Source organism: Annulohypoxylon truncatum (genome assembly GCF_022578515.1).
Source record: "Annulohypoxylon truncatum strain CBS 140777 unplaced genomic scaffold F4807scaffold_2, whole genome shotgun sequence".
Taxonomy (NCBI): Eukaryota; Fungi; Ascomycota; class Sordariomycetes; order Xylariales; family Hypoxylaceae; genus Annulohypoxylon; species Annulohypoxylon truncatum.
Window position 1 is genome coordinate 604870 of NW_025953788.1, and position 27971 is coordinate 632840.

Consider the following 27971-nt stretch of genomic DNA (forward strand, 5'->3'; position numbering starts at 1 on the left):
TATTTTTAACTTTACTTTATATTTATTATTATTTATTTATAATGTTTAAATAAAAAAATAAATATATATTAATAAAAATAAAAAAATATAAAAAATAAATTAAAAATTTAATATTTAAAAAATATTTTAACATTAAAATATTAAAAATATAAAAAATATAATATTAAAATATAAAAATATTTTAATATAAATAAATTAAAAAATATATTAAAAGTTTTTTTATATATAAAGGTTTTATATATATAATTAAATAATTTTATTTTTATTTTTTATAAATAAATAAATATAATTTTATGTTTATATAATAATATTATTATATTTTTAAATATTTTAATCCGTTTTATAATAAAATATACGGTAAAATCTTAAAATATTATAACGTTAATAATATAAAAAACATTATAAATTAATAACTTATTTAAAAAATATTTATTTTAATATTAATAATATAAAAAAATAAAAAATAAAATAAAAACATGAAAATATAAAAATATAAAATTAATAAATATATTTAATTTTTTTTATTTAAATATAATTAATTATAATTATATTAAATAATTATAATTATAATAAATATTATAATATAATTAAAAAATTTAAAAAAATTTATTAAATATTATATTTATTAAACATTATTAAAACTTATTATTTATTTAAATTATTAAAATAAAAATATTTAATTTTTAATTAATAATTAATTTTAAATAAAGTAAATAAAAAAAGTTTTATATATATATATATTAAAAATTTTAATATTAAATATATAAATCGTTTAAAGTTTTTTACGTAATTATAAAATTATTTTTTTAATAATAAAGTTTATTTTATAATAAATAATTAAATTAATATAACATTAAAAATAAAACGTTATTATTTTAAAAGTTTAATAAAATTATATTATTTTATTTATTAATATATATTTATAATATTTATATTAAATAATAATAATATTAAATATAAATTAATATAATAAAAATAAAAAAAATTAAAAATTTTAATAATATTATAATATATATTTATTTAAAATATTTTAAAATTTAAAAATATTATCGTGTTAAATTTTCGCAAATAAAATAATAAAAAATATTTAAAATATCAATATAATAATGTAATAAGTTAATTAAAAAAAAATAAATGATAATAATTAATAATATATTAATATAATATATTATAAAATTTTAAATTTCTTATTAATTAAATAATAAAAAATTAAATAATATAACGGTTAATTACATTAAAATATTAAATTAAATATTATTATAAAACTTATAATTTTTATTTTTATTTTTTAATAAATTTTAATATTATTATTAATAATATAAGTATATTATTAATATAATAAAAAATAATAATTTATATAAATATTTTATTTAATTTAAAATAAAAATTATTATTAATATTATTTTTTTTATATTATTATTATTTATAAATAAAAGTTTTATAAAATATAAAAAATAATATAATTATTACCCTTTAATTTAATAAATTTTTTTATTATATTAAAATAATAATTTAATTAAATTAAAAACTTATTATTTATAATAATATTTTATTATATATAATTAAATAAAAAATATATCGTAATTTACGAATAAAAAAAAATCATTTAATTTTAATATAAGTTATATTTTTTTTACTTTTATATAAATTAACTTTATAATTTTATATTCTTTAATTAATTTATATAAAAAATAATATAATAAATAATTCATGTTTAAAATTCGCGTATACTTTAAAACATAATTTATAATTAAAAATAATTAAAAAATATTAACCTTTTTATAAATAAATAAATTATTTAATCGAATTAATGTTATATTTTTTAAATTATTACTTTTAATATAAATAAAATTATTAATAAAAAAATAAATTCGTTTCTTATAATTAATAATATATTAATAAAATATTAACATTATATATAAAATCCGTATATAATTTTATTTATTTATTTATTACGAAAAATATTTTCTTTTATTATATTAAAACTTTAATATTAAATTTCATTATATAATTATTATAATTATTAAAATAAACTTAAATAAATATAATAATAAATATATTTTTTCGATTAAACTTTTATAATTTTTTAACATTTAATAATAAATCATTTTTATAATTAATAAAATAAAAAAAAATAATAAAAAAATAAAAATAATTAATAAATATAATCGTTTTTTAATTATTTTATATTTTTATTTTTTTTAATTAATATTATTAAATATTAAAATTATAAATTAAAAACATAAATTAAATATAAATATTTATTAATTATTCGTTAAAAAAATTAATAAAATTCCGGTATAACTTTTTTAAAACTACCGGTAAATAAAAAAATAATAATTTAATTAATATTTTCTTTTATAAAAAAAATAATATATATATTTTTATAATTCATTTTTATAATTATTAATTTATATTTATTATATATTATTAAATAACATTAATATTTATTTAATATAACATTAATTATATATATTATTTTTTATTAATATTTATTTTTATTTAATAAAATTTATATTAATTATAACACGTTATATTTTTATATTATTTTATATAAATAAAAGTTATTATAAATGTTTAAAATGTTTTTCATATTAATAAATAAATTATATTTATTTTTAAGATTTATTTAATGTTTTTTTAATATAATTTCCGTAACATTCGTTTATAAAATTATATTAAATTTATTTTAATTTTTTTTTATTATAAAACTTAAAACTTTTAAAACTTAATTCATTATATATTTTAATTATAAAACTATTAATGTTTTTTTTATATTTTTTTTTTAATTTATTAAATTATAAATTTATATTAATTAACATTTATATTAATTTAATAAAAAAATTAAATGACTTTATAATTAATAATAATAATATTATTAAATTATATTATATTAATAATTATTTATCGGTTAAATAATATAATAACGGAATATATAAATATTTAAATAATTATAATAACTTAATTTATTATTATAAAATTTATTATAAACACCGGGAAATTTCCGTAATTTAAATATTTATAATTAATTTATTTAATAATAAAAAAATAATTAATTTTTATATAATATAATTTTAATTAATATTTTAAAATAAAAAGAAATATAATAATTTTTTAAATAAACTTTTACATTTTTTAAAAATTTAAATAATATTTCGGTGATTATAAACATTTTTAATTAAATGGTACCGGGAAATTTTAATATATAAAATAAACTTTATTTATTATTAATATTATTAAAATAAATATAATATTTTTAAAAATTATATTATATATTAATTAATTTAATTTTTAATATTTTAAATAAATAATATTAATTAAATAACTTTAAATAATATTAAATATTAAATATAATTAAATAAATATATTAAAAAGTAATTTATTTTTATAAAAATTAATAAAATTTAAACATAATTTTTTATTAAATATAAATTTCTTTATATTTTTACATTTTTTCCGCATAATTAAAGTTTAATAATAATAATAATTATTATTTATAATATTAAAATTAAAATTTACTTTATTTTTATTATTAATAATATAATAATAATATAATATATTAATTATAAAATTTTAATATTTAAATAATTTTTATTATAATAATAGATTTTTAATAATATAATTTATAAATATATAAATAAAAATAAGTTTATTATTTATTATTAACTTTTTTTTATAATTAAAATTAAAAATATAAAATAAGTTTTTAAATATTTTTATAATATTAAAACTATATAAACTTAAAATTAAAAAATATACATTTAATTTATAACATTTTAATTTTTCGTAAAAAAATTTAATAATAAAATATATACCGGTTAAAAAATAATATATATTTTTATATAATTTAAAAACATTTATAAATATTTAAAAAAATAATAAAATTATTATTTTTTCCGTAAAGTTTTACATTAAATATTTTTTTTTATATATTTTTAATTTAAACTTTTTATATAATAATAAAATAAATTTAATTATTCGGAATTATTAACGATTTTAATTATATATTAATTACATATTATATATTAATATAAAAAATATTAAAATATAATTATTATTTAAATTATAATAATAATTTATTTAAACGTTAAAAATCCATTTTATTATTTATTTTAAAAATAATAAAAACTTAAAATTTTCTATTATTATAAACTTTATATAATTTTAAATAAAATATAAAAATGAATTTTTTTAATATATATCGTTTATATTATAAAATAATATATTTTAATAATAAATTTTATATATTTATATTAAAAATTTCTTATAATTTTTATTATTTTATCGGTTATTTATATAAAAATTTATCATTAAACATAATTTAAATATATTTTTTATAACTTAAAAATAAACTTTTATCGTATAAAATCCGAAAAGAAAATAAATATTTTATTTAAATAATAAAAATATTAATTAAATATAATTCGAATAAATTTTCCTCATTAATTCGTTTTTTATAAATTATTAATAAAACCATTAATAAACTTAATTATCCTTTAATATATTTAATTAAACATTAATAAAAAAAACATAATAATAATAATAAAGTTATTTATATTAAAAATAAAAATTTTTTTAATAAATTTAATTTTTATTAAAAAAACTTTATAATTAAATTTTATAATAATCTTTTAAAATTTATATAAAAAAAAACATTTAATTATATATTTAAATATAATTTCTTTTCTTTTAAAAATAAATTTAACGTTTTTAAAGTTTATTATAAATTAAAAAATTTTAATAAATTATATATATATATCTTTTAAAATACCATGCTTATTTTTTTAAATAAATAATATAAATTAAAAAATTAATATATTTAACTTTTTAAAAATATATATAACTTTTTTAATATTATTTTTTATTTATAAAAAATTAATAAAAAATATATATAAAATATTATTAATAATAAATATATTTTTATTTTTAAATTTAATATTTATTATATTCACATTTTACGTAATTTTAAATATTTTTATAATATATTTATTAATTACCATATTATTAATTAATTTTAATTAATTAATATCCGCCCTTTATAATATAATTTAATAAATTATATTTAAAATATTTTAATTATTTAAATTATTATTTTTTACTTTATTATTAATAAAAAAAAGTTTATTTAAAATTATATTATTTATATTATAATTATTTTAATTAAAAAAAATATTATTATTATTAAAATTAACTTTATTTAATTATATATTTATTTTATATTTAATTATAATAAATATAAACGGGTAATTCGCATTATTTAATTTTAATAATTTAATAACATTTTAATTAATACCATTAAAAAATACGAGTAAATTAAATATTATTAACTTTTAAATAATTAATTTTTTTTATTTTTTATAAATAACTTTTTATATATAAAACTTACTTTAATAAAAATAAATCGTAATAAATTTATTTTTAATTAATTATTAATTTATAAATTTATATAAAATTAAATAATTAAACGCATTATTTTATTTTTTATATAAATTAAATATTTAAAATTAAAACGCATAAGTTTTAAATTAAATTAAATTTTTTCATTATATTTTTTATTTTTTATTTCTTAAAAAACCATTAATATTAAACTTAAAAAAATAAAATTAAAATAAAAATTATTATTTTTTTATATTTAAAAATTTATTTAAATAAAGTTAAAATTAAAATTTTTTAAACTTAAAATCGTTTAAATTTAAAATGATTTTAAATTTTATTATTTTTCCATTGTTTATATAAATTAAATTTTATAATAACCTTTTATTTTATATAAATTATTATTTTAAATTTTATAATATAAAATAAATCTTTTTATATAATTAAAATAAAATAATAATAACGACACGCCGTTAAAAACTTAAACTATAATAAATTAAATAAAATTTAAACATGGTAAAAATTTAATTAATTATATAATAAAACTTAAAATTTATTTTATAATATATAAGTTTAATATTTTAATTTTTTATAAATTAAATAAAAAACGTTAATAAAAACTTACGTAATTAATAATAAAACTTTATTATTCCATTAAATTAAAAAATAATTATATACCGTTAAAACTATAAATACTTCCGTAAAAAAATATTTAAACCGCATTTAATTTTTAAATAAAATTACCTTTAAACTTTAATTAAATTAAAAGTTAATTTTATTTATAATAATTATTATATTTAATAATTTTAAAAGTAAAAAAAAATTAAAAATTTAAAAAAAATAAAAATAATTAAATATTTTAAATAAAATTATACCATTTAAAAATGCCACATTATTAATAATTTAAAAATAATTAAAATTTAACATTTATTCGAAAAATTTTATTAATAACATTTTTAAGAATATGTATATAATATTTTTAACTCGTTAATTATAAAATTAATAATAAAGTTAAAAAATATTAATATATTAATATCTTTTTTTTAATTTTTTTTAACCCGGATAAATACCTCGAAATTTTTAAATTTTAAAAAAAAACCGTTAATATATAAAACTTTAAACGTATAATATTTAAATAATATAAAAATAAATAAATAAAAATTATATATAACATTATATATTTAATAATAAAAATAAATATATACGTAAATTTAATAATTTAAATAAAATTATATATAAATTAATTAAACATACCTTTTAATAAAAAATAAACTTAATATAAATAAAACCGAAAAAATATTATATTAAAATTTAATATAATAATCACCGTTATAAAATTCCGTAAAATAAAACTTAAGAAAAATAATTTAAAAATTATAAAAAATATTATTATCACTTTAATTAAAAAAAAACGTTGTAAAATTAATAATATTAATTTTATTAATAACTTTAATATAACTTTTAACATTTTAAATAAAAAAAAAAAAAAAACTTTTAATAATTAAAAAAAATAAAATAAAATATAAATATTCCCGTATTAATATTTAATATTTTATTATAATAATAAAACTTATTTTTTATATATATTAACATTAATTTTTAATAATAATTTTTTATAAAATATAAAAAAAAATTACATTAAAAAATAATTAAATTTTATATTATTATTAAAATTAAATAAAAGTTAAAAGTAAATAACTTTTTAAAATAAAACATTTAATACGATTTTTTAAATGGCATTTTTTTTTTTAAATTCTTATTTTATTTTTTTTTTTTTTAATATATTTTTTCGTTATAAATTTAAATATTATTATTATTTAATTTTAAGAATTATTTTTAAATAAAATTTTAATTTTTTTTATTATTATAACGTTTAAAAATATTATTATTTTTATTTATTAATTATAAATAAAACTTATTATTAAATTTAAAATAATATTATATTAATATTAATATATTTTTATTTTTTTTAATTAATATAAAGATTTTAAATATAAAATTATAAAATTAATAATATTATAATATAATTTAATATATATATAAATATTTTTTATTAATTTAATTAAATATAAACTTAAATATTATTAATAATAATTATAATTTAAATAATAATTTTAATAAAAAATAATTAAATAAATCCGAAAGCGTATATTTTAATTTTAATATTAAAATTAAAAAAAATTTAAACGTAAATATAAATTATAATTATAATATATATAATAAATTAAAAAAAAAATTTAATTTAAAGATTATAATTAAATAACGAATTAAAATATAAATATTACATTTAATTACGAAATGGTCGTATAAAAAAATCGCATTAAAATTAAAATATTTATTATTATAAATTAAAAATAATTATATTAAACTTTTTAATTATAAAAGAAAAACTTATAATTTCATTTTATTTTTTATTTTATTAATAATATATAATTATTTTAATAATTATACGTATATAATTAAAAATAAAATAATTTAATTTATAAAAAAAAACTTAAATTATTATTTAATAATATAAAAAAAATTAAAATTTTTTATAAAAAATATTTAAAATTAAAATAATATATTTATTATTTAAATTATATAAATTAACGATTATAAAATGCTTATATAATAAATTAATAAAAAATTAATACGTAAATTATAAAATAAATATATTATATATATTCGTTAATATTTAAAAACTTAATTATATTTAAATATTTAAATTATAAATTTTTTTTTATTAACGTTATATTTATTTATATAAACCGTATATTAAAAAATTAAATTATAATTTATAATTATATAAATTTTATTAAGTTTAAATTTTTTACGTAAAAAAGTTATAATTATATATTTTAATTTTTTTTTTAATAACGAAAAGTAAAATTTTTTTTTTCCGTTATAAAACCGAATATATTTCGGTTATTTTTAATAAATAAGTTATAAAATATTAATTTATAATCATTTTAATAAATTAAATAAATAATTTATTTTTTTTTTACGTATTATTAAAATTTAATAAATTAAACATTTAAATTAATTATTTATTTTAAGTAAATTTTAATTTTAATTTAATAAAACATATATAAAATTAAATAAATAAATAAATAAATATATTTAATATAAATAAATATAATTTAATAAATTTAAAAATAATATTAATAAAATATTATAAAACGATTTTCGTAAAATTTTTTAAATATAACGTTAAAAACATGTTAATTATATTTTAATAAATAATTAATAATAATAATAATATAATAAAACTTTAATTATATATAATATAATATGTTTTTTTAATAAATATATAAAATAATATTTTTAATTTATAAATAAATATAATTAATTAAATAATAAATATAAAAAGTTTTACGATTTTTAATATTAAATTAATATTATTATAATGTAAATTTTATTAATAAAAATAATATATATTAAAATTTTTAATATATATACGAAAAACTTTATTTATTTATTTATTTATTAAATTAAAAATTTAAATTTTAATAACTTTTAATAATGTTTAATAAATACGATATTTAATAAATTTAATATTTTATATAAATAATTTTTATTATAATATTATTATAAATAAATAAATTATTTAAAATTTTATAATTTTTTATTAAAAAACATTATATTAAAATTTCATTTATTTAAATTATATTTATATAATATTATTTTAAATAATAATATTTTTATTAATAATATTATTTTTAAATAATAATTTTTTTTATATAATATTAATTTTATAATAAAAATTATTAAATTATAATTTTTTAATTTATATTTATATTAAAATTAATATAATAATTTTATTATTATATTATTAATTTTAAAATTAATAATAAAATAAATATTATTTTATTATATAATAATTTTAATTTTAAATTTATTTTAAAATAATATTTATTATAAAATATTTATTAAAATTAATATTATTTTTAATAAAAATAATTTTATTTTTAAAATTAATTTATAAATGAAAATTATTTTATATAAAAAATTATATTAAATATAAAATAATAATATTATAATTTTATATAAAAATATTATTTTATTAATTATATTAAATTAAAAAATAAATATTTTTATTTTAAATTAATAATATTATAATTTTTAAAAACATTATTATTTTATATTTAAAATCATGTTTTATAATATAAATTTTTATTAAAATAATATTATATTAATATTTTACGTTTAATATATTTTTTTAAAAAAAAATATTTTTATTTAAAAAATTAAAATTATTTTTAAAATAATTTTATTTCGAAATTATTTTAATTTTAAAATAAAATCGCGTTTAATATATAATTATAATAATTTTATTTTCTTTTTTATATTTATATTTTAATTAATAATATATTTATATTTAAATATAAAATTTAAATAAATATATAAATTATAAAAAATATATATTTAATATATAATAAACTTTTATTTTAAAAAAAATTATCATTATAATTTTAAAATTCCGTAATTATTTAAATACGTAAAAATATGAACGTAACCATTTTTAACCTTAAAATACTTATATAATCATTTTGAAATACCCCCCCCGCGCATTAAAGTACCTAACAAAGATAATTTCGTAATGTATTATTTCACCGTTATTTGTTTTCGCCATGAACCTAACTATGTGGGTCCTGACGCCGTCTGGCTGTTTGGGCGGGTGCCATTCTCGGCAAACAGGATAAGCATTTTCTTTAGTCTTATCCTGTATTACTTTACTTTATTTACATGGTCAATCTGATGACATCGTCACATCGCTTCGGCTTACAATACGCTTTGTCTCGGCGGAAACTTAACGTGGCAACAATATGATTGGCTCCAACAAGACCGTGGCGATAATAACATTATAACATTCATAGCTTTTCACTAGCAAAATGCGGCAAGACCAAGTCACCTGATGTCTTAAGCCCGGGATCTTGAGGGGAATGGACCGGATTCAATCCCCAGCTTTTCCCCAGACTCATCCACTACCGGGTCGAGTACCCGGTCTGATTGGACAGTTTCCGGACGCTTGGTATAAGACGATATCTTGTAGCAAGATCCTTGTCGGGCTGTATTGTGCCGGCGTGACACCAATCATCATTAAACGTCAGGGTCTTAGCAAATACATCTTACTCTTTGAAGTATCTGGTGGATCTTTGTATCTTATATAAGAAACCCATAACCTTCCCATCCTGTCTTCCACAGTACCGCTCCGAAAGCTTTACTTTCTTACCAAATTTTCTTCTTTTATCCGTCTGTCTGTCTCTCTAAGTAGACCTCAGAGAGCTGGTAGACTTGACTTTCTCGACGTTAACAGCAAGATGGAGTTATCAAGAACGAAGCAGCCCTACTTCGGGTTCAAGGGCAAATGGCTAACGTTCTGGATCACTGTATGCTGGCCCTCTTCATCTTAGAGATAACACGAACTAACATAGTATCCACAGGTTGCTTGCGCTACAGACATGACCTTGTTCGGTTATGATCAGGGTATCTTCAGTATGTAATTACCATACTACTTAGAACCCTTCATCGGCGTTGCTTACATGTGTGCTCTAGGCGGTGTCGTCATTTCCCAGAATTACCTTGACGTCCATAACTTGAACGGACCGGAGAACACAAGCACGCTATCCATCATAACAGCTATTTACACTATTGGTTGTTTCTTTGGCGCCATAACCGCGTTCTACATTGGCGAGACAATCGGCCGGAAGAAGACCATCCTTGTCGGTACCGCAATTATGACCGTGGGCGCCATTCTCCAGGCGACATCCTTCAGTGTTCCACACATGATCGTTGCTCGTATCGTCTCAGGGTATGTAGCACGGAGACGTCATTGGGGGTTACCCGCAAGGCTAATATGTAGAACAGCATCGGAAATGGAATCAACACAGCTACAGCACCTGTTTGGCAAACGGAAACATCCAAGGTCCATAACAGAGGGAAGCTTGTCATGCTAGAGATGGGGTTGAACATCCTTGGTTTCTCCTTAAGTAATTGGATCAACTACGGGATGTCTTTCGTAGGGGGCGCTATAGGATGGCGACTACCCTTGGCTCTCCAACTTTTCTTCTGCATTGTTCTCTTCTCTACTATTCCGTGGCTACCTGAGTCACCTAGGTATGTAGCTTACCGCTCAGATACTTTTGTACACGTTTGTTTTTCTAACCGTATTCAAATTCAGATGGCTACTTGCGCACGGCCAGGAGACCGAAGCCACCATGATCCTTGCCGATCTGGAAGACAAACCGATTAACGACCCATACGTCGTCGCAGAACGTACCGAGATCATTTATGGAATCGAATATGAGCGCGAGAATGCGATTAATTGGGGTGACCTTCTCCGCGGTCGCACCAAGGCTGGAACCAAGACCATTCGGCGATTAGCTCTTGGGGCTGGTACCCAAGCTATGCAACAATTTGGCGGCATCAATGGTACGTATGAAAAAAAACAAAAAGTCTCTCATTTACTTGGTGTATTTACTAATCGTGATATAGTGAGTACTACAAGATTCCTCACCCCCAGTCTTGGTCCAGTCCCTCTTTCAAACTGGTAAAAATAGGAGGGTGCCACACGGACTTACGTCCCCCACTTTAAACCAAACCATAGCAGAGAGTGAGACTTCTCGTTCGAACATGGCCACTAACTTGGAGCAGATCATGTCTTACTACCTTCCTACCGTATTGATCGAATCTGTCAAGCTCGACTCCAGCATGGCACGTCTTATCTCAGCATGCGCATCAGTCATATACCTGATTTCGTCTTTAATTGCAGCTCCACTTGTTGAAAAGCTTGGTCGCCGAAAGATGATGATGGTCTCAACAATTATTCAATTCCTTTGCTTTCTGGTCGTAACTATATTGCTCAACTTCGCGGAGAAGCCGGGCTACCTTCATCAGATCGAGGTGGCCTCGGCTTCCGTTGCGTTCTTTATCCTCTTCTACGTGGGCTTTGGGTTAGGAATGCTGGGCGTAAGTCTCGACCATGCTCGACTTCTCCGGAAAATGCTAAGTGTCTACAGATTCCGTGGCTTTATCCTACCGAAATCAATTCGTAAGTCTTAGAACGTCTTACATAGAGACGCCAATTACTAATTTTCTATAGTCTTCCCATGCGTACCAAGGGCGCTGCGGTTGCTACCATGACAAACTGGATCACAAACTTCGTCGTCGTCGAAATCACACCCATCGGCATCCAGAAACTTGGCTGGAAGTTCTATATCATCTGGACCATAACCAACGCGCTGTTTTTGCCGGTCATCTACTTATTCTACCCAGAGACTGCCCACCGTACTCTGGAAGACTTGGATGCTTTTTACCGCGATAACCCGCCCCTGGTCCTCCACAAGGACCGCGACTCTACCTCGGTGCAAAGACCCGAGCGGTTTGCCCAAGCTCAGGGCCGCGACATAGAGGAAGCGGCCGAGAACCTACGGCGCCGCGCGTCTCCTGCTGGGTCGGTCTTCGAGCACGATGCTGCGGAGAAGTCTATAAGCGACTAAGAACACCCCTGGCGGGCATGGCTCAACGACTGAGATTCTTCACGAGGCATATGAGCGCGTCTCATTGAGCATTGTGTATTTAAGTATGTTTACGAATACCATAGCGAACATTAGGGAATAGGGATATACACATGGCTATGGCATTGGGCTTTTCTCCCTGCCTGGGAGGTGTACTTTCGTTTCGGAATAGACCTTTTTCCAGTGATACCACATTACGTTAGAGAATTGAAACAATTCAATTCAACTCATGAGATTTAATACAGTGAGATTAGTGAAGTGATTTTGCATGTTTATGTGGCATGATACAGGTACCTGCCCACGGACACCTACCGCAAATATTGTGTTCTACTTCTTAAACCTTGTTTGCGCACAGCTGCTACTTATGGGGATACCTTCACGGCGAGCCTTTAGTAGCTGCCGTAACTTGTCCAAGCTCTAGAAGTAGGCCCGATTTAAGAAACCCTAAGGTACCAGTAAAGTTGATTTCTGAGATGATCAAAACGTATACGAGTGTACACCTACTTATTCTACTAGGTAATTTAGCGTACCTAATTATGTCATCCTGGTCGTTGATCGGGTGGAGTATGTAGTGTCGGGACTTGCTACCGCTAGTCGGACTAGTTATATCCGAAAAAGAAGAATACAATCGCCAAGTCTGTTGGTTGATCGGCTGCTCCCGAGGCCAAGATATAGGCTAAATTTGTTTACAACGAGTTGAGTGGGAAAGTCGAGCTTCGATGTAGACGGTTTTTCGTGATACCTACGTAATCCGGGCGTGCGGAACCAGATGAGTTGGGGGATGCGAGATCATCACAGTAACGTGACGGAAGACGTATGTATGCAGAATGAACCTGGGGAAGTGGGCTGATGGGTCTGGGGTTTGAATGGAGACAGTGGGTCGTCGGGTCTCGAGGCCCGCTACTTTATGTCATTCTCGCTGAATTTATTGCCGAATTGGAGAGGGAATAGGGACTTGGAAATGCGGTCTGGCTAACACCTAGAATGCTAACGACAGGTAGTCTGGGGCTGGTGGACGCCATGCCCCGGAGAAAAAGCTCTTTGCCTTGTTTTGAAGGAAGTATACTGGGTGCTAGGCGTATCTTTCAACTCGTAGATAGTCTAAGCTGTGTTCTAAATCCTGAGTGTTTACCTACCTAGGTAGATAGTTTGATTCATCGCTTCGATTGGATTTTGACGAGCTGAATAGGAGCAGTGGATAATGTCGTGTCGCGAGCCTGGTAGGCTTATTGTCAGGGGTTCGTGGTTACTGACCCTCGCGTGCTTGAATCTTCCGCTCTTCGTAATAACGTTGCTAGTTATGTTATATAAGTGCTAGATGCGTATAAACTTCAAAGTATTGATCAACCTATTTGCAAGTTGCAACGTGTTTAGGTAGGATACTGTCTTGGGCTGGTCATTGGACAGGATTTGTAATGGGCAATGAGCAAGCCTTTGAGTCTGATACCTATTAATACTAGGTATTATAAATGTAATTCACTTCCTTTCAACAGGTACTAAAAATATCTTGGGTTTATATTCAATGGTGTTCAAACATCGCATTATGGATGCTAGAATTATTTAGGCTATAGCTTGGCTCAGCGAGGCCCTTTGTCAGCATCGCTCTTCAATAACCCCTTTTTAACAGCGGTAAAATTTGGCTCTTCTTCCCTGGATCATAAATTAGACTCCCCTCGACAAAGCAGGGCCCATTAGGACTTAGGAGATGATGAAAATGGCTTATATCGCTTGAAAACCATAAGTCACGGACATTGTCGCCACTTCTATATTTGTAATCTCTTTGACAATAGATACCTCTACGTGGAAAGAATTTTAAAATTTCTCAAAAGTTTAATTGCTGAGTTTATAAAACTTTCTGAGTCTATCTACATAGAAAGCGCACGCTGGAGGGATTATTAACAGAAGAAAAACCTAAAACCATTAAGGATTATTGTGCAAGCGTAATTGTGTAGTTCCCTAGAAAAGAACACAAATAATATAGTTCAAGCGACGACTTTCATGAAATTACCTGCTTTTCATGCTTTTCCTAATTTGCTCTCCTCTTTATTCTATCTAATTCTTATTCTATACCTAGTGACAGTAAGAATCTCATTCAGATTACTTCCAATCTAATACAACATCGGAGCGTGTTTATGTCCTAAAGACTCTTTTATGATTCTTACTTTTAAATTCTACAGAAGTCACTCTATAATTATTCATAAACCCCGATTTGGTTATAACAACATTCCAGTTTGCTAATGGCGGCCCCAGAAATCTTCATTCCTGTGGTCGCACTTCTCTCTGCTCTTCCGAGTGACCAATACCCGATACTCGCTAGGTTGATGTCAAATCAAATTGTGTGATGCTTTTATCCCCCTAGCCTGGGGGACGCAGTCGTGGGAAAGCTTTTCTTCTTCTTTATATCCTCTCCGGATACTGTCAATTTTCTTGACAACATGCTTTTCTCTTTATCCAAGGGTCCCTTCTAGGTACCATGTCAGCCATACTACATCCTAGGGTATAAGGTAGTCTCGAATCCCAATGATTCCGAAGACATCAGTCGCTCACGACGAGTGGGCCACAGTGGGATTGTTGAATCAAGTGAAGAAGTTTAGAGATACTTTCCATTGGAACCCACAGAAAATACCACGCGATAAGCGAACTATGCTACCTGGAAAACCTTACGCACACAAAATGGACTACGACTTCGACGGGAGGCGAATAATTACCCGTTTATCACGAGGCGGAACCAAAGGGCTAAGGAATAACAACGTTGTTGCGCGAGGAGCTCTAACTACTCTCTTCCAGGGGATGCGGTATACATACATAGACCTTCCTTTGTCTGCAGCCAAGGGCCAACTACCAACAGGGCAGCCTCGTACAAGCCGACTTCCGATCCTTCTAGGCTACTAGCTAACCCTAGCGAGACCTCTGGCTATCAGCTCTCACAGAGGAGACTTCTGACACCGTTAGTTCCTGACCGTCCTTCTAGGATCGTTATAACACTGACATATCCAATTAGTGATATGTGGCTCTACATAGATGAACCGCCCTATGCTCTAGTAGAGGCAGAGATTCTTACTATCGAAAACCTCTTCTAGATTGCAGTGAACGAAACGTGTTCAGCCGCTCAGAAAATAATACGATTATATACACCCAATTCTGCAAACCAAAAACTACGAGAGAGCTGTTCATGATCCGGGACTTGACTATTTTCTCTTCTACATATAAAAGAGAAATTGCCACATCTCCGACATAAATTTCGGGTCTCGATCCGAAATCGCCTTTGCTGGCATCCCCCAGTCGTATAACATCAATTCCTCAGGATCTTTGAGATCCTGTTAGAACTTAGAAGAATCAACTATTCTATTCACTCTTCAATTGTCTATTCGACGAACCTGTCAGGGGCATAAGTGGAGCAGGCCTAGAAGGAGGTCCTGCGGACCTCCTGCTAGGCAAGCGCGAGTTAGCAAGGTATAAGAAGGGGGCTTCGCCCCCTTCAACCTTAGGAGAAGTAGCGTTATTAGTTCATCTCATACTTGCTATATACTAGCAGCGGCTACGCCGCTCCTTTGCACTCACTTTACGCTTGACTTAGGGACCTATTACTGACAGAACCCAACAATTGGTAGCTCTGCCTCCTGTTGCCCTTTGGGCAACAACCCATACACAATACCCTACCGCTCAGCAATGAGTGATGTCCTTTTCGCATCCACCGACGCGAAGTCCATTGCGGCTTTGGCTTCCTTCTGGTACTGTTTGCGTAGCGTCTCATGGTCTGGCATGTTTACCGGTACTTCGATGCTGCTTAATATGGTCCTGGGCTTAAATCCTAGCACTACCTTGTTGGGTGATCTCCCCAGCATTAACCAAGTAACCTTCACATTCGCTATGAGCGTGGTTTTAAATTCCCGGCATTTGATAACATAACACGCTTCTGCGAATTTGCCGTCAACTCCAATGGTTATCGACCATATCCTCGATATATCTGTAAGGATATAAGACATACATTTCATGATCGGAAAAGCTCGCTCGCCTTTCTATCGAAGACTTAATCGGGAAGGTTCCGAAATCGGTCAATCGTAGCATTCTGTTGGGATGAATGTTCTCCTATTCCGTTTGTTGCGTCCCTCAAGCGCAACTAGTCCGATGGAACTGAGGTTGGGTCAAGCACCTTGAATGGAAGCGGCTCGAGAGCCGGTGGCGAGCCCCCTTATCTTATTTGCACTATTTGTCATATCCTTAGGGACGGCAGCGCACCGGCTTATAAGCCATTGGGATGCGGAGGGAAGCAACTCAGCGTGAACGTACTGTGACGACGAAGTCACTGGAGAGGATATTCAAAGGGAGATGAGGTGGTGCCGAGAGGGCTGGCACAAACGGCCCCGCACCTACTTTCTCATAGTGGTGAACGAAGAGGAGAGGCAATCAAATGGTGGCCTAGCTGAGTCGGAGTCCCCCCATGGGAGACCTGGTGGGTGGAAATCCGGATATTACAATGACAACTTCCTGTATGGGCATACCGATATCACAGTAGAGGAATGGAGACATTTGAAGGCATATATAAAGGAAAGACTGGAAAAGTTGGAACGGCCTCAGCAACTTGCAGATTATGAGGTCAGAAGGCAGACAAAGTGGACCAGACGTCACTGCAAACAGTAGATCTCATCAAGTACTGCGTTCCATAAGTGAGAGTAGTTGTGAGCTCCTCGCGCAACAACGTCATTTTTTCCTCGCTCATGAGTTCCATTTTATGATAGAAGACAAACTGTAGAAGACATGAGAACAATATAGGTAGCTATGTTAGTGCCGAAGAAGTCCCTCCCATCAAGGTTATCCTTTCGGTTTGCAGCTGTGTCTTGGAGGTGTGACCCCTGACAATTCTGCCGCCTCGAAAATACTATCAGAAAAGACCCTGTTGCTACCTTGTCACTCAACGCTGTCTGCACGAAAGAAAGTCGTAACGATAGGGGGCCCACCATATCAGTCAATTTATTGAATGAGAAGCATTTGATATAGAATAAACCCTTTTTTTCTATTATCAGTATAATTATCGAAATTGAACCTCAGGTCAATCTACATAACAGTAACTTTAGCATTTTGGCATTTTGACTACGATTTTGATATAAGGAGTGTAACTTGAGTTTTGTTTTACGCGATGGAACTGGATAAGTACCTTCCTGACTTTATAGAGATATCATTAAAAGATAAGGTAGTGAAGTGGCCGGTTTAGATGATAGGTGGGTTAGATATGAAATCCAACCCCTTACTGTAGACCGCTGAGTGGTATCTACATATTAATGATTATTTTCAGCCACGTGTTCGAAAATTAACCATACGGTTTGATTTGAGAGAGATGTAGTGTTCATGGTGGAATTTTGTCCGCCACCATCGACCTTGGATGCGGATTCGTGCTCCGATGCCGAAGCGTCGGCCGGCTCCGCACGACCGAAAACTCCTCCGGAAACCATTCCAAATTAGTCAACATATGTATTTGAACATATTTTGGGTAATTAGTAGCCTGATAGCATAACTCTAGCATACAATCGCTCAGAGGATATCTCGTATGACACTGTCGCAGAAGATAATCAATCACTCTTAACCTCATAAAGGACCAGGGGTTTGCTGGCATGTAATATCCAAATATGTACTCAAGCTGACTGGCCCGCGATCTAGACTAGGGCTAGTAGGCGGCGAATCCAATGCCACGTTCTAATACACATCAACGCATCCGTCATTCATATCAACCGAGTAGAGTATTTCTTCATTAATCGTGCTACCTTGCCCACCTCATCCCGGCAGGCCATCTCCAGATATTGCCCCTCACATTAGGAGTAGGATGCTTCGGATTGTATCACACCTCTCGCATCTGAATCTCCAAGGAGACCACTATCCTCGCTCTTCGCGGCGCCCGGGATTTCGCCCTCACGCATGGCTAATACCCTACCACCCACATATCCCCCCTACCCCTCCACTAATCCGTAGTAAGTCTCCACAGCCCATCACCAAGGTAATGCGCATCCTCAATCACAGGCCCCTTCCCCTTCTCCTTAACCTCCTTCGTACCCACGACCAAGAACCCAACAGCACACGCCTCCGTCTTGCCCTCAGCCCTAACAACAACCGGCTCACCCTTCTCCAGCTCTCTCGTCCAGCGCTCGTCCTCGTCCATCCCTTCCCCCTCCGCCCCAGGCGGGCCCTCCAAAACACCGCTCGGCAGCCTCCCGCCCGCGCTCGTCAGCCCGGGCGCCATGAGCGTGGCGCCGCTGAGCACGAAGCGGATGGCGCCGCGGTCGATCCGTATGCTGGGAAACGCGTCGGGGAAGCGGTGCACGAGTCTCAGATGCGGGAGCAGGGTATCCGTCCCGTGCTGGAAGAAGAGGGGCGCGGACTCTAGTACGTACAGCGTGCACCGGTCCGGCAGCTTCATGGCCTCGAGGGACCCCTTTTTGGGCAGGATCTCGTCGATGTAGGGGTTCAGGAGCGGGTACGTCGTTAGTAGGGATTGGCGGAGGGAGCGCTGCACGGAGGATTTGAGCTTGGATTTCGGGGCTGCGTTTATTCTGGTGGTGGTGGGAGGAGTTTAGCTTCGAGCTCTTTGTGTCGTTTTGGTGGCTGAGGGTGTGGGATATGGGAGCTGGGAGGGGAGGGGAGGAGGATGGCTTACTCTTTTTTGAACATTGTGTCGGATTACGGTCAATTGATCCGAATCGTAGAGGTGAAATAGAGGTAGGTATTGTGTGTTGACGAGATCTAGGTAGGTGTAAGATGAAGCTTGTGAAAGTTTGGAGGGGCAGTCGATTGAAGTGCCCCGCAGTCGCTGTTCAGCGCGGGGCAAACTCTAGAACTTTATCCCCTTGCTCCCGGCTTAGCGGGGCAGGAGATACAGAGGTACCTAACAGCTCTGGTGGCTCTGGCTACGATTCACTTTTTGTCTTCAATCTTTCCGTTCGATGTAAGAGATGAGAGTTAGGTAGATGAAAAGCTTGTTCGAATTGCACGTCCGTAATGACATAATACGAAAACACAAATTGAAAGCCATCAAGGTACTCAGGTACCGTGCCGGAACGCACCTGCTCGTCGGTTATATAAGGCTAAGTGATCAACACGTGACAACCTCGTGGCGCCTACCTGCCCTGTTTAGAAGAAACCGAATACGTCATTGCATACGACGGGCTGCGAAACATGAGTACATGCGTATCTTGGAATGTTGCATGCCTAGGTAGAGTTTATAAGAGCAAACTAAGAATCCCGTCTACACACTCGTCCCTTTGACATTCTACATACTCCACCTACAACTTCACCCCAACAAGATCCAGACATTTTCAATCCAATTATCCAAAGAAGAACAATCACAAAAATGCCTCTCGTCGTCCCAGGTATCACCGATAACTCCCAGGACAAGACTGCGGAGTGGACGACCAAGCTGATGGGCAAGACCGTGTCTGAAAACGACCACAGCGAGACCGTGCGTGAAATCTTTCTGGGACATCGTCTTACTATGGCTAACATGAGTCTAGAATTTCTGCAAGAAGGACCTCCCGCAGGAAAGCCGTATAATCCAGCCGGGAATGATGGTAACTCGTGATTTCAGACCTGACCGTCTGAACGTCCATGTCAAAGAAGACGGCACCGTCCACCACGTCCAGCACGGCTAAGCCCACAGCCTCACATACGACAATCTTCGAATGCTATTCGACAATGCGCGCACCGAGCTGGGGATAGGCACGAGGTTTGGATTGGAGGCTTCATTAGCCGAGGATAATCTGTGTTATTAGTCTTTTTATTATCGTCTAAGTATGAGCAATGAACAATTATTTTCATAATTGATTCAATTCGTGTTTTTAATGATTGGTGTTTATGAACCAGTTTATTATAAGAGGTTGATCTCCAATCCCATCATCCAATCTCTAGTCCTGCAAGTAATTATCGGCACTTTCCGATCACTTGGACTAGATAAAACCTCGACTAGATTTATCATCCATGTAAACCCCAACTCAACGCATTAGCGATATTGATTGCGATGGTATTAGGGAGTACAGTAATTAATTACTAAGTCACTTCCTTGAGATATAGCGATGATCATTTAATTATTTGATGTTTGCTGGGTACTTCATCCTTGTGATTATCTAGGCACAATAAATGGGAAAGACAAATAACTACTAGAAAGGTCTTTGGATGGTATCTATTCGTACGCTTAAGCGAGATCGTTTATACCCAGCTTGTATTCTGATTCCTTGTGCGAAAGTTATATTATAACCTTCCTGGCTGGGAGCTTCAATACATTACAAGAGGAAATGATGGAATGGAAACCCGGAGGGCAACTCATGAATGGTAGTTGTCGAAGCCCCACGAAGCCGTCCCATCATATTTGAGTCTCGAGCAGTGAAAAGGTCTGAGACTGCTTCGTCCCCAAAGGATGACACATATTTTAGGGCATTTCCGTCACTTGCGCGCTGTCATCAATCTTCCAAAAGTCGCAGCAACAGCGACAGCGACAGAGACAGGCTACTAGAGGGCTGGCGCTCTACTTCACATAACGGAACAAATGGTTGCGGACTCCCATAAAGTCATGCTAGCCAAGAAAATCCTTCCGTAGATCTTTGACAATGCCATTAAACTTGCTGAAGTAGAATTTCCTAATCTTGAAACGAAACCATGTCGTTGACCTTCTCGTGAAGGCAAAAAAGATGCGATCACGCCAAGCCTGTCGATCTTGGCGATTTTATCGGCGTATATGTGACCGTCAGCATCACTTTCGGGGGCTTTCCCATGTGGATCCGTTAGATACGGCGAAGAATGGTCTGTACCTAGGTAGTTTAGGTAGTTTTTGACGGGATGAAGATATTGCATGTATCATGTAAGGCATCGTAGTATATGCCCATCCAGCAGCTCAGATACGGATAATCTCTATGACTTTGGTACATATATCCTCATAAAGTTAGACCTTTGCTTCATAGCCCATTCAACAAAGTCAACTCAACCTCTATCTTGCGTTAGCCAGTCTACTTTTTTTCGATAGGAGAAATGTATTAAATCACCTGTATTTGCCAAAGGTGACATTCGCAACAGAACGCCCAAAGACGACGTCAAGGATAGCTTGGGCAAATATAGAAACAAGAATAGGGGTGGAATACTCCATATTAAAACAGCCTCCGTAGAGGTTTTATAACACCGGTATCCCGAGGTATCTAAACAAGTTTCGTAACAACGTATTTCCAGGTTTTCAACTCGAGTTATCCCATATCCATTTCCACTCCTCTTTGTCTTTTCGTGTAGTTAAATGCCCATGCTCGTAAAACAATGCAGGTGAACCCGGACCCGGCCTGAGCGGGTCTCAGCCACACCCGTCATCCTCCCCACATGATATCCTAAGCCCCGGAGCACATTCCATACGCAGATATCTCACATACCCAAATGCTTCAAACACACACACTCAAACTCAAAAGTCGGCATCGGCATCGGTATCCTAATACCTCGACCCATCCGTAAACGGATTCCCCGGCGCCGGACTAACATCTCGCTTCGCCGGGAACGCGGACTGCTCAACCGGAGCCACGGCGGCAGTAGCGCTCGTCGCGTTCACGGCGTTCGTCTTAGCAATATCAGCAGCCTGCTTCATGGCGCGCAGCTTGCGCTGGGCGCGCTTGTCGCGGCAGGCGAAGAAGATGAGGGTGGCGAAGCCGGCGGCGAAGCAGACGCCGAGGAAGATGGTGATGATGAGCTCGCTCGTGCTGAGGTGGTCGTCGCGCAGCAAGCACACGTCGTTGCCGCTGTCGTCTGTCAGGCAGATGTTGGCCGCTGCGCACACCGACGTTGTTACTGTTGTCTCGAAGCACGACAGCGTCGACCCTGATGCCGTGCCCGTTGACTGGACCGGGCACGACGAGGTGGAGGTTGTCGTTGCCGTGCTGCATTGAAGCGAGCTCGAGGTCGTGCCCGTGGCCGTGCTGGTATCGGTTGACGTGGCGGTCGTCGTGTCTGCGGGGTTGGGGGCTGTATTGGGTGGCGCTTGTTAGCTTCTCGCATTTCCAAGGAATCTCTAACTCGTTAGAGGGGTAAGTATGTCTCACCTGGTAAAGCCTCAGGTGATCGCCGCCTCAGCTCGGCGACGGACTGCTCGTTACCGCAGCTGTGAAGGAGGAAAGTTGCCTCGATGCCCGCCTCCGCGTTCGTGCAGCCGGCGTTCCGGAAGCAGCGCTCCAGGTCTCCGATCTCGACGTACTCGGGCACACGCTGGAAGCAGTATTCCAGAGAACCCTTGTCACCGCAGGCGGCGGCCGCGGAGAACTTGACGGCGCCACTGTGAACGCATGACGACCGGTCTGCGACTGTGGCGAGCGAGGATCCCGGAAGGAGGAGGAGGGGTAGGAGGGTGGCTGGGAGTGAGGATTTTGAGATTTGCATTTTGAGCGATAGTCGAAATGAGGATCTAGAGGTGAGAAGATGGCGATAATACGATGGACGTAAGAACGGGGTGGTTTTCCTTCCCGGACTGAGCTGGGGACGAGACTCAGTCGAGAGCTTGATGGTGTAAGTTACCCGAATAGGTAAGTATCGTCGATATAGAGCAGAGTCTTCAAATCGAGCTCTCTTGTCGAAAAAAACCTTGGTGGATCGATCTCGATGATTCCGAAGTCGGCTATTAGGTTTTTTATGGCCTTAAGCTAAGAGTAGACCTTATCCCGCTATTCCGATGTCTTCTCCTTCTCAGGTTTCAATCGTCTTGTGTGGGTGTAGATCACACAACAACAAGCAGGTAGTCAAAGCCCGGTAGCACTTCGTGAAACCACGCGAAAGTTGTTATGTACGTACCGAGGCCGACGCAGGGAAGACGACGGAGAAGGAAATAAAAAACTTCAGAGAGCCAAAGGGAAGAAAAAATAGTTGGGTCGACGAGAATGGACGGATGTACGGCTGAATATGTACTTGGTAAGAAAATGCTTGAAGCGGCAGTCCAGATGCAGCTAGGCTAGTCAGTCTAGCCCCGTCGCGATGCTTCTCAGGGTCGTCTTTTGGGCAGGGCCTAAAGGGTCTAATGACTAGGGAGGATCAAAGCTAGCTGCGCACTTCTGCAGGTCTTCTACAGTTGGTCAAAACCAGGTCGGGTAGCGACACTTAGCACAACTTACAACGGTAAATCAGCTAGCCGTTAAGTACATAAAGACGCGTGGAGGTTGGGGCGGGCAAATGAGATTTTGAGCCCTTTGGTAAATTGAAACCTCTCCATCTATTTTGGTTGCTTACCGTACATACAGAGATACACCGTGGCGCAACAACGCGGGACAAATCGAATCACTGCGGCCCGCAGCTCGGCGCAGTCTTCAAGGGTCTCGTTCATCCATTGGTTGAGTTTGAAGAAGAAGCGCCGGTAATCCAATTAGAGGCCAGAGACATGTAGGACTTCAATCAACAGATAAGCGATCTTGCCAGACAAGGTGTATTAAGTTTGGTCGTACAATTCTATCAGGTTAGAAAAGTCTGAAATGAAGCGGGCTGGCGATAGTTGTTTGCTTGCTTGCCTTTTTGACTTACGCCGATCTCATTATCGGCCTGGAGATACTCTTTGCCTGTCAAGCTTCGAGATCATCATCTCGAAGTAACGTGGGACGATGAGGTAGCCTATGAGACAAGTTGTATCGCACATTACCATCGCATTAACTGATTCGTAAGTGCTGTCAGTGCAAAGACTATGCAAGTATTAAAATTTTCAGGCCAAATGCCACCAAGTGGGAGACCCCCTTTTCAGCTCCAGCGCCGCCAATTTGGGTCCTTGGCATTGCTTGTTACATGCATATGTCCCGGTAGATAGCAGATAATCAGATAAGTTGCTTGCAAGGAATAGTCTTACAGCAAACTAACTAGAGCAAATCGGGTAATTTAAGGCTGTACCTCCCTGCTCATGCTGAAGAGTTGGCGCGCAAGCGTGGCTGAGCCGAGACTTCCGGCCAAAAGGGGCTTAGACCTAGAATAATCCAATGTAGAAAAGTTCAAATGTTATATTTACGGTTCTAGTTCTTGTTTCAACTACTGCACATTATCTAGTTATACAATATCGAAGATAAACAAGTTGAGATGGTAATATCATCAAAACATTCAAGATTGAGTGGCGTTTGGACCTTATCTGTGAGCCAGTGTTGACATGGCACTGCATAGGTAGAAATACCTGCCGTGTCACTCAGAGTTGTAATTGATAGTAAGTAGTTGTTTGTTGGACGTGACTGATAAGCTTCTGCTCGAATTTCGACATTGCGCTCATCTCAGAAGAATAGTGGTAGATTCCATCATACTTACCTCATGATATACAACCAGATCTTTCACCATTCACGGCAACGGCAAGATGGAGGACCGCTACTTCATGATCCGAAGCCATGACCTAGTCTGCTCCTGGGTGCCGACTCATTAGCGTCCGCCGGACATGGGATGAGAATCTGAAGATGGCACGCCCGTGCCCTTGTCAATAGAAGAGCACATCGTCGACTTCATGAACAAACTTTAAAAATATCACGAATGAGAAGACGAAATATCCTATTTGAGTCTACATAGTTTCGAATCCGACTTCGATTATGGTTATCACCGAGTTATTACGAGAGTAGCTTAAGGGTTTCAACATTTGGGACGAGAAGAAGGCGTTTACGTACAACGAAGAGTGTATAAATTCAGGTCCTATGGCTCTTGAACCCGTCGGCGCAGGCCGTGTTGAACTCGCGACTACTCTTCTAATTACTAGTTCTTCCAACAAACTAGACGTCTGTAACCCTAAGGGGTCTCTGCCATACTAGAACCCCATCTCCAATCGTATGAACGCCTGCGCTTCTTTGTCCTTTCTGGCCAGATAACTTATCTAGGTGTTCGCTTCCTCTGACGCTAGTGAGTGACCATAGGATAGGCCGTGGCTCTCCCGCATTGAGCTCGCTACTTAGATATTCACGTTGAGCGAAGAAACCATGTGGATCAACAACAAGCACTTCGCAAAAGTGGACTTCGCGCATGCTGTGATTCCCGAAATGATAGCAACACCGCATGAGAGGTTCAGTTGGTTCACGTATGTATGCTTCTTTGAAGAATCTATACCGTCATATACGTCCTGCAAGGATGCGAGAATACATTGGCAACAGCAATCGTGACTGGCAAGATCACGGTTTGAGGTTGTTCGAGTTGTTACGGCTCTTGTCTTATTCATAACTTCCTCTAAAAGAAGGACTACTGATCTCTTTGGTCACAAATCCTCACCTGAGCCCGCGTATTCTTGGCTAGGTCTGAAATCACCAGAAAAACCAAGATTGGTTGGGGCTCCAAATTTTTATATTATCTCGAAAGAGTTCCAAGAATTTACGAGCAGCTATGGAACTTTTGGCCCGAGTTCTTCAGGATGTCAGCCGTAGTATGGCTGTCACACAGTCTGTGGGTGCCGGATATCTAGAATAGTGAACGGAATGACCTATTAAGAAAACAGGAGCGTTGCTTCTATAGAATGTAGTGCCAGATATCAACTGACATAATACAGGGCTATTGCCTATATGGATGGATTGCCTAATTGCCCTGTGACAGTGGCCCATTTCCGTACCTACTAGGGAGGGACAAGAGGCGCCCACACCCCAGACAGACAAAAACACAATACATTAAGAGCATGAACGTACCCCTAAACATACAAACTCTAAGATCCAACCGACCTTGGAACATAAATATCCACACTTTCTCTCACTCTCACTCATGTATCTGAGCTCCATGCTATCTTCCGGCAAAGCATCGTCCAGATAGGCAAAGCCAACTCGCAACCAGTTCTCAGGCATCCTCTCTCATCATGACATTGCCTGTCCCTTCCATTGCCTTCGAAAGGTGGAAGTTGATTGGCTTCCCGCCGTTTTGCCTTTCGGCGAAGGACATGCTGGGAAGAATCTTTGGAACGAGGTCGGTGGCTGCTCCCGTGAACAGCCAGGCTCGCCAAACCCCCCGCCGATCATGTTGATCACAACACGTCCACACCGACGTGAGGCTTGATGTCCCGCAGGATACGACGCCAACCGTGTCCTGTGCTCTCAAGAGGCTTGTTGTCTTATATCTGGGCAACTTGCAACCAGCTTCTACTAGCGCCTGCATGTATACCATAGTCCCTAGCCGAGAAGGCTTAGAGCTCCTCGCATAAAAACATTATTGTCTCCCTTTCTTTAGTTCCGCCTCGTGACACCGCTGCTGGCGACGTGGTCCTTCTCAAGGTGATCTACTCCCGTGGGGTGGACTACTCCCCCAAGAAACCGCTTCAACTTGGCGGCTCGATCGAAGGTCCGGTCGCAGATCCGGCATACGTGCGTGCCGGGGGCGAAGGCCTGCGCGCGAGATCCCGCAGCCTAGCACAGCCCCTTCCTCCTTGTGCGTCGTCCGCCAAGGTATCTTCGTCTCATGCCCCTTTCCCAGGAAGTCGGGGTTCTTTGCCTTCCCGTCTTCGCGCCGTATTCCCTTGAATCCATCCCCTTGACTCTAATGCAGTGGCAAAGACCGTGCTATCTCCTAGGCGTGGATTATCGTCTCTTCTGCCTTTAACGTAGCTCTTCCAAGATAGCATGATAGGTGCGTGGTATTTAGCGTGTATACCCAAGCTTGTCATGGGGAAGGTATAGAGATGAGTATTACCAATCCTCCCACTTGTCTATACCTCTCTACGTCCTCTGAGTATGATGTACCCGCAGGTCAAACTGTGACAGGTATGTGGAGGCGACGATAAGCCTTGGATTCATTTTATTTAGGTTTGATGTCTTCAGCGAAGTCTGGTTCATAATGCCGATCATTGACTGGTGGTCCGTTATTACTTGAATTGGCAATTCGCACGACTATAATCAAATCCTGTTCAGTTTGTATAACTATACCAAGCACGCAGTTTCAAGCTCGGGTATGCTGTATCGTGCTTCTGACTTCGTCAGGACCTTAGAGTAATATCCGATTGGTCTCACCTTGTCGGGGTTGATGCGTTAACCGTGCCAATCTTCGTCCGGGTGAAATATCATTACACCAAATCCTGTTTGTTTCGATGCATCGACATTAATGAACACCTGTCTTTTGAAATCCCAATGTACGAGGTACGAGGGCTTGCTGAGCTGCGACTGTAAAATGGCGAAAGATTGT

General features: G+C 32.7%; 4 protein-coding genes across 4 annotated transcripts; 2 read left to right on the forward strand and 2 right to left on the reverse strand.

Moving 5' to 3' along the window:
- Positions 1-9962: 9962 nt before the first annotated feature.
- On the forward strand, positions 9963-13098 carry F4807DRAFT_406933 (general substrate transporter). Its single transcript, XM_047996328.1, has 8 exons — positions 9963-10745; positions 10800-10851; positions 10912-11167; positions 11224-11472; positions 11537-11786; positions 12010-12324; positions 12375-12406; positions 12458-13098. The coding sequence occupies exons 1-8, from the start codon at positions 10677-10679 to the stop codon at positions 12852-12854; spliced, it is 1620 nt and encodes a 539-aa protein (XP_047858677.1). The 5' UTR covers positions 9963-10676; the 3' UTR covers positions 12855-13098.
- Positions 13099-18360: 5262 nt separating this feature from the next.
- F4807DRAFT_406938 (translation machinery-associated protein) lies at positions 18361-19927 on the reverse strand. Its single transcript, XM_047996329.1, has 2 exons — positions 19519-19927; positions 18361-19414 (listed from the first exon to the last, which is right to left on the reverse strand). The coding sequence occupies exons 1-2, from the start codon at positions 19530-19532 to the stop codon at positions 18826-18828; spliced, it is 603 nt and encodes a 200-aa protein (XP_047858678.1). The 5' UTR covers positions 19533-19927; the 3' UTR covers positions 18361-18825.
- A 284-nt stretch (positions 19928-20211) lies between these two features.
- On the forward strand, positions 20212-20509 carry F4807DRAFT_455805 (uncharacterized protein; the record flags this gene model as incomplete). The annotated part of the gene is made up of 2 exons (XM_048000778.1): positions 20212-20319; positions 20372-20509. 2 exons carry the CDS (start codon positions 20212-20214, stop codon positions 20507-20509), a joined length of 246 nt encoding a protein of 81 aa, XP_047858679.1.
- A 1530-nt stretch (positions 20510-22039) lies between these two features.
- Positions 22040-23797, reverse strand: F4807DRAFT_117069 (uncharacterized protein). The gene is made up of 2 exons (XM_047992836.1): positions 22925-23797; positions 22040-22847 (listed from the first exon to the last, which is right to left on the reverse strand). Exons 1-2 carry the CDS (start codon positions 23256-23258, stop codon positions 22321-22323), a joined length of 861 nt encoding a protein of 286 aa, XP_047858680.1. The 5' UTR covers positions 23259-23797; the 3' UTR covers positions 22040-22320.
- Between the last annotated feature and the right edge of the window lie 4174 nt (positions 23798-27971).